The sequence below is a fragment of the Perissodus microlepis genome, chromosome 13 (genome assembly GCF_051167445.1).
Source record: "Perissodus microlepis isolate ML-2025 ecotype Zambia chromosome 13, ASM5116744v1, whole genome shotgun sequence".
NCBI lineage: Eukaryota > Metazoa > Chordata > Actinopteri > Cichliformes > Cichlidae > Perissodus > Perissodus microlepis.
Window position 1 is genome coordinate 23,296,439 of NC_140473.1, and position 7,717 is coordinate 23,304,155.

General features: G+C 38.6%; 1 protein-coding gene across 1 annotated transcript; it reads right to left on the reverse strand.

Annotated features, from left to right (window-relative positions):
* Nucleotides 1–218: 218 nt before the first annotated feature.
* LOC146375178 (cytochrome P450 3A40-like) lies at nt 219–7,333 on the reverse strand. The gene is made up of 13 exons (XM_084949592.1): nt 7,199–7,333; nt 6,992–7,085; nt 6,781–6,833; nt 5,917–6,016; nt 5,374–5,490; nt 4,487–4,572; nt 4,253–4,395; nt 4,048–4,172; nt 3,857–3,941; nt 2,147–2,307; nt 1,822–2,048; nt 1,475–1,637; nt 219–1,393 (listed from the first exon to the last, which is right to left on the reverse strand). The coding sequence occupies exons 1-13, from the start codon at nt 7,246–7,248 to the stop codon at nt 1,319–1,321; spliced, it is 1,479 nt and encodes a 492-aa protein (XP_084805718.1). The 5' UTR covers nt 7,249–7,333; the 3' UTR covers nt 219–1,318.
* Between the last annotated feature and the right edge of the window lie 384 nt (nt 7,334–7,717).

The following is a 7,717-nucleotide window of genomic DNA, read 5'->3' on the forward strand; positions in this document are numbered from 1 at the left end:
GCATGTGTTATGAATAAATCTTTTTTTTTTTTGTCTTTTGGTACCAGTACTGGTTTTGTTGTATTTATCCGCAACACCTTAAAGTCTGGTCCGTGAAAATATTGTTGGGCATAAACCGGTCTGTGGTGCAAAAAAGGTTTAGGACCGCTGCTTTATTCAGCTCCCCAGTTTATCCTGTCTGTGAAACAAGCCATTTTAACCCTAAAGGGATGATTTAAACATAAAGTGGGTGGAGCTTTTGTACATGAAAAGACCTCAGTGAGCCTTGTAGGGATTTTACACGTTCGGACTTTATTATTTGAAACTGGTTAACCATCAGCATTGCAACTTATATATATGAGTTAAAATTATTAAAAGCATAATAGTTCCATTTAGCTTATTTTAAACATATTTGTTGTTTTAAAATTGATGAAATGGTATAAAATTTACTAGGAAACTTTGTATCACCTTTGAAATCCTTTCCAGTGAAATCCACTTAGGAGTAAAAAGTTAATGTTCAGTGCATGTGATGAGGGTCCTGAAAATGAAGGATCATAATCTGATCTTTTGGCTGATGCTGTTGACATGAAAGCATTCCTGTCACTGTAAAAACGCGCAGACTTTACAGTTTTTTACAGACTTTTACTCAGTACTGCATTTGTTCAACATACCACTGTTAAAAATAATAAAAGAGAAGGAGCATGTGGAACTATTCCTTCTGGAAAACAAAATTTGTCCAAATTGTCAGCGTAGAAGAAGAAGCACAGAGGCTCAGTTCTGGAAACATATGCTGGAACTTTGGATTTTGGACATATTTTATTGTGAAAACATGAAAGACACTGACGGTAAACAGGCGATGCAAGTATTTGCATTTGATGACACAATCTGAAATTTCTTTCGATATAACCAGCAATGGACAGTCGTCAAAGTTTAGAACAAATCAAACGCTTGTTGCCAGCTGTTGAAGCTAGGTGGAGACAGATACCACCAATAACAAAACTACAGTCATCAGTGAGAGGTGTATCGCACAAGCAGTAGCCTTATGATTTAATAAATGCAATTACAATTTAAAAATGTATAAACGCTACAGTCAAAATCTCTTGAGTGTAAGGTCCATTTAAGACACCGACTGGTGTAACTTTTGGACACAAAATAGATCAATTTTTCAACACTATTTAAATAAAAGTAATTAAAAGAGATCAACACAGCAAAATCAGATGTTTAACCTGTTCTCGTTCAATAACATTTTAAAATAGTTGAAAATATCAACTCAGTGAATTTATCTTGGCAGCAGATATAAAAACATGTTTGATGGGATTTGGAGACGTTCCCTCTTAGATTACTCTTTTCTGAGAACAAACTTGAGTTTTACAGGCTGAACAGGTTCAAACTTCCAGTCAAACTGAAGTGGAATCTAAAAGAAAAAGAAAAGAAAATCAGGAACATGACAGCATAGTTGTATGACAGTCTGAATGTGGCAGAGTGCTGTTCTTACCATGGTCTCTTTGCATGTTTCCAAAGTGTACTTCTGCAAGAGACGGACAATAACCATCTTCGTGGTGAGTAGGCCGTAGCGCCTCCCAACGCAGTTACGAGGGCCGAGTCCAAATGGCATGTACGCGTATGGGTTCACCTCCTCCCCGCTGTCTTTACTGAACCTGCAGATACAGATGAGACTTTTAAAATTACGTTTATTCCGCTATTTGAAACATTAAAAAATAACATAACAGGTGTGTAAAAAGAGAGATATGGCTGGGTTACTCTGCACAAATACAACATTTTCTTTAAGAATTATGTCCCAGTGGATGAGTTTTCAATAAGTTTGTAATGGCACACATTTACCTCTCTGGTCTGAAAAGCTCAGGTGAGTTCCAGTAGCGTGGGTCTTTGTGCAAAACCCACACAGGAATTCCAACCACAGTTCCCTCAGGGATGGTGAGGCCATTCACTTTGACAGTTTTTTTGCACACCCTGTCGAGGCGAGGGGCAATGGGAAACAGTCGCATTGATTCAAGTATAACTTGGTCCAGGTACTTTAGACTGGTCAGCTCCTCGTATAAAATGGGCGCCTAGACAAATAATGGAGGCGGCAAGCACAAAAAGAAAATAAATTGTTGTCCATTATTCAAACAAAGATGGCAGAAAATTATGCAAAGAATTACTGTACATCTTCCTTCAGGTTATCATCGATTTCTTTGTGTAAGGTCTGCAACACATCAGGGTTTGTAGCCAGATTATAAAGGATGTGAGTAACAGTGTTACTAGTGGTGTCGTAGCCTCCAAGGATGAAGACGAAGGCCTGGGAAAGTATCTCATGTTCAGTCAAACCTAAAACAAAAAACAAAAGATTTTATGGTAATAAAAAGTGGAGCAGGGACCAAATACTGGTTGACATTGTTGATCTTCTTTCAGCTGCCCCCTGTAGGGGTCGCCACAGCAGATCATCTTTCTCCATCTCACACTGTCGCTAGCATCTTCCTCTGTCACACTAACGCTCTGCGTGTCCTTCTTTACTACATAAATGAGCTTCCTCTGAGTCTTTCCCTTTTCCTCCCTCCTGGCAGCTCCATTTTCAACACCCTTTACCTAACATATCTACTATCCGTCCTCTGGACATGTACAAACTATCTCAGCCTTCGTTCTCTAACCTTATCGTTAAAGTGCTCAACCTGAGCTTTCCACCTCCAGCTCAGCCTTTTCTAGGGTCACCATCTCTAAACCTTACATGTAGGCACAACTACATTCTTGTTAGCTTTCCCCCCCTCATATACACCCACTTCACTCTATGTCCAGTCCACTCTCTTCTGGACTATCTGTTGCTTTGGATGGTTGACCCCAAGTATTTAAACTCTAGAGTTGGATGTCTCAAGACCAGTCTCAAGACCACTTTTATGTGGTCTTGGTCTTGACTTGGTCTCAACGGACTTTTGGTCTTGGTCTTGTCTCGGTCTTACTTCTCAGATTGAAATAGTGTTCGGGAGATTTGGAGTCAACCACTGGCGGAGCGGGGGGTGGGTGGCTTACTGGGCTTAAGCCCGGGTCATTTTTTCAGAAGCCAATTTTTCAGTTTGAAGACTTTTTTGTCTCGGTCTTGGTCTCGTCTCGACTTGGTCTTGGTTTTGGTCTTGTCTTGGTCTCGATACCCTTTGGTCTTGGTCTTGTCTTGGTCACGGTTTAGGCGGTCTTGACTACAAGTCTATTAAACTCCTATAGCTTCAGTATCTCTCCTCCTGGCAGCATCACTGTAGCATCTGTCTCCCTCTCATCCAGACACATGTATTCTGTCTTGCATCTACTGACTTTCCTCCCTCTTCTCTCCAAAGTATACCTCCATCTCTTCAGGCTTTCTTCCACCTGCTCCCTTCGCTCACTACAAATGTCATCGGTGAACAGCACTGCCTGAGGTCATCTGTCAACGTGTCCATTAACATTGTGAAAGCAAAAGCAGTTCTCCTGTGTACTGTCTTCATCTCCCTAGTTCACATTTTCTTCGCTAACCTCTACGTTTGAATACTTTCTTGTACTTCTCCATTTTTAAATCACTAAATCTCCTTGTCCTCTTTCCTCTATCCAGAGGATACACCAAACACATTCTTCGCAGTTTCCCCTCAACACTTAAAAACACTCAAAACTCTTCACTATCACCCAGAGCTTGTCTCAACTACATTCGTGAGCTCTGCCCTGTATTTTTCCCTCTTAAAATATGTATTTTGACATTAACTGTTAAAATAAATGATCAGTATACAGCTATACAGAATTGAATTTAAAATCCTCATCCTGAAATACAAAGCTCTTAAGACTCCATCATATATCGGAGACCTCATATTTGAGACTGGAGGCTAACTTGGGCTTGGTTACTTCTCCGATAAAAACATACCTTTACTTGGCTGTTCTTCATTGTTCTTATAGTTCTTTTCTGGGATCTCACTTTGAAGCAACACATGCAGGAAGTCTGGTCGTGTCTGGTTTAAAGCAGACAAGCATTCAGAGCAGGACTTGAAAATGACCTAGAGGTAAGTGCATACAGACTAGATGATGTTGGTCTTCCTTTACAGATATAATGCTTACAGATTTGGCTTCATGATGCTCATCTTTAAATCGCTTGATAATGTTGAGGAAAAAGTTTATGTTTTCTTTGGGCATGATCTCAATTTTGAGCTGCTTTAACAGACGACGACTGAGGGGAAATGCCACTGAAAGAAGAGTAAAGAGTGGTTAACAAAAGGATATGATCAAATGGAGTTTGTGTAAAAGAGTAAAAGTAAGGTCATACTTAGCAAAAAGAAAAGCCCAGTGTTGACTTTAAGGACCTTCATAATTTTAACATTAATAGGGTCGTTTGGATTGTTTATGGAGTCTGTCTCTACACTGAAAGAAGCACTGGTCACAGTGTCCAAACTGTAAGGAGCTACAAACCTATAAGATTTGAAAATACATGTGGTGAATGCTTCAGTTATTTTAGGATGAACAGTGTAATGTGCTGGCATTTTACAGATTAACAACATACTGTTTGACATTGATGGGTTCATCCAAATTCGTTTCCTCAAGTTTTGCAACAAGTTGTTCTGCATAGCGAGCAACGAGGGGAAAAACCTTAAAGGAATAAAAGACAAAATAAGAGAATTATATTATATTTTGAATGCTCTAATGTTGGTACCTTTATTTTATTTTGGAGAGATATACCCATGTTTGTCACAAAATAAAACAATAAAAGAGCAATAAAAGAGTCAAATTCTTGTTTATTCTGAAAATTACTGATTTCTCTGAGGATTTATAAATAATTAGTGATATCCAATAATAATAATAATAACTAGTGGTATGTTTGGTAGCTCCATAATAAGGTGGTTTTCACAATTGCCAAACAAGCAAAAACTCACTGGTTTGGTACCAGGAGAAGACAGAAATTTAGTATAACAATCTGCTAAATGTAATAGGTGTAATGACACCTTTTGAATAAGGGGGCAGCCAAAAGTGTCTGTTATTTGGTTATATTTTGAGCCGTGGACAACATGTAGCTATAATTATTTGCACACTTTGGGAACTTAAAAAAGGAACGGCAAGTACCAGAACACAATTCACTTTAAATTAAAATGGAAATAGTGAAATAAGGCTATTAGGAGCTACAAATAGTGCCTTATGTTAGTGATTTCCTGAAATACCTCAAATTACTGTGTACCTTTATGTCAGTATTATCCAAAGAAACAGCTAAATGTTAGTGATTTTATATATTATGTGTAAAGGTGCCAAAACTTTTTAATGATGCCTGTATAAGTAGTTTGAGGAAAAAAACCCAATACAAAGTGATGACATTTGAACAAGAAATAAATCTATTACTTTTGTTGTAAGCGCACATTAAACACAGACGTGGTTAATAAACCCACATATGATATCGACCTGTTTCAGTCTTCCACTGGTGAAGCATGGAGACAGAGTGTTGCGAATCCGTTTCCACCGTTCGTCTTTCACTGCTGCCACTGCATCATCCAGAGGTTCACTGAAGAAACCAGAATCCTTTGAAAAGGAAAACGACAAGGAAAAGCTACTCTTAGTGTTTACAGTTTGCTTCCACCAACATCTTCCAGTCCCCTAACAACGCGTGTAGTTTGCTCAGATAATGTAATATCATTTGTAATATCTTGTAGCATCATTTCTGTGTTAGCTCTATATTATGCATTTTCATGTAGTACTTTGATTGGACAGATCAATGTATATGGAATTAGAACAGTTTGGACAGGCCAGAGTAAAACGTAATTATTAACCTACCCTTCTACCCCATGTTAATGATATATCTAGGGGGGAACATATGTCAGTTTAGCTTTCAAAAAAAAAGCAAAAGATAAAACTCTTTTGGGGAGTGTTGCGCTGACAGGACGTCCAAAGGTTTCATGATTTGCTGAATTTTCACTCTACTGTACGATAAAAAGCGGAGCCTCTTACCCTGCGGTTGGTAAATAAAGAGTAGCACTCTTTTACCATCACAGTTTTAACAATCTCAGGGTCGGTCACCATTAACACCGGCGTATGTCCATCGTACAACCTGCAGAAAAGGAAAGAGCCTTTCACAGTATCTTAAATCACAGCAAATCATTTAAGGCATTATTAAGCATCTGGATATGTAAAGCACCTTCAGTTAATCAAAGCGTTTTTTTCATCTGTGCAGGTAGTAAAATTACACATCGATGGTGATTACATCGATTACACATGATGCTACGAATGGGATATCACGGTCCTATTATTATTAAATAAATACATCACAATGGAATAAGAAATTTTATAGAGTTTATTTTTGTAGGTTTTCATATGTTTCTCACTTCACATTCCCTGAACTCATATTTTGACTGGAATTCAATTGGCAAAAAAGAGGGAAAAAGGATGAACAAATTTAAAGCTGAAGTGAAATAACTGCTTTTCAAATCTTCTATTAATCATTTTATATAAATTTTAATCTAAATATTGATAAAGGAATTTTGACATACTTATACTGTGAACCTGTTTGTGAACCTAGTGTAGATATAGTAGGATATATGCATTTCAGAAACTTCGCCTTGTGTTGTAAAGAACTGTCCCCAACCTTTTTCCCCTTTTATCCCTAAAATAAAGAAAATTGGATGCTATGCTTCCACTAAAAGAGATCTGCTTCAGGCCAAAAGGAGAAATGGCTTCATGAAAAATGTGAGCCAGTGAATATTTTTCCACCCTGTCCCAGTGATTATGGCAGTGATCATGGCTCACAGACAGAATTTGATATCAACAGACCTCCTGGTGATTTCTTGTATGTATACTGATGAAGCAAGAACTCACCCCCAGCTATCCCCATACTTGGCATGGCACTCTCTGTCAAAAGCAAGAAATCCCTACAAGAAGTTACAAGAAAATCTGTTTTAGTGTCAAAAAACCACTGAATAGGACATCTAAAGTATACAGAGAGCTCACTCATCTCGAATTCTCAAGGATCAAATCAGTCAGCTCTTCATATCCCAGTCTCTAAGGTGAGTTTGGTTTCTGTGTGTACCTTCCTCATGCCCAGCATTGTTCCAATAAAAGGCAGGGGCCGAGGTCCAGGTATCCCCAGCTTTTTGAAGAACCGATATGGCCATATTCCATATCTGTATTACAAAAAAAGGAAAAAAATTGGGATCATCAGTTGGACAGTAAAAAATAAAAAAATAAAAAACTCTGCCAGGATGACACCCAGCTATTGCTCTGGAGGAATACTCACAGTAAAATCAACGTAAAAAGCAGGGCCAGCAAAGTCCAGGTGAAACACATTTTAACTTTGTTCCAACAAACAGGAGAGGAAATGTGGCTGAGAGCTGGAAAACAAGCGTTTGGTTTGGCTGAGTTTGGTTTCTGTGTGTACCTTCCTCATGCCCAGCATTGTTCCAACAAAAGGCAGGGGCCGAGGTCCAGGTATCCCCAGCTTTTTGAAGAATCGATATGGCCATATTCCATATCTGTGTTACAAAAAAAGGGGGAAAAAAATGGGATCATTAGTTGGACAGTAAAAAACAAACAAAAAAAAACAAAACTGCCAGGATGACACCCAGCTATTGCTTTGGAGGAATACTCACAGTAAAATCAAAGTAAAAAGCAGGGCCAGCAAAGTCCAGGTGAAAAACATTTTAACTTTGTTCCAACAAACAGGAGAGGAAATGTGGCTGCCAGCTGGAAAACAAGCGACCTTAAAGCCTCTCTGTGGCCAACGGACTCTGAGACAAAAAAGGTTCAGAGGCTTCTT

What these genes read in the sequence shown, in the direction of transcription:
- LOC146375178 (XM_084949592.1), bottom strand. Translation starts at nt 7,248, where the DNA reads ATGTGTTTCACCTGGACTTTGCTGGCCCTGCTTTTTACGTTGATTTTA. An exon ending in AGCATCATGAAGCCAAATCT is followed by an intron (nt 3,942 to 4,047) that starts GTAAGCATTATA and finishes GCTTTAAACCAG; the next exon opens with ACACGACCAGACTTCCTGCA. An exon ending in GAGCTTTTCAGACCAGAGAG is followed by an intron (nt 1,638 to 1,821) that starts GTAAATGTGTGC and finishes CTGTATCTGCAG; the next exon opens with GTTCAGTAAAGACAGCGGGG.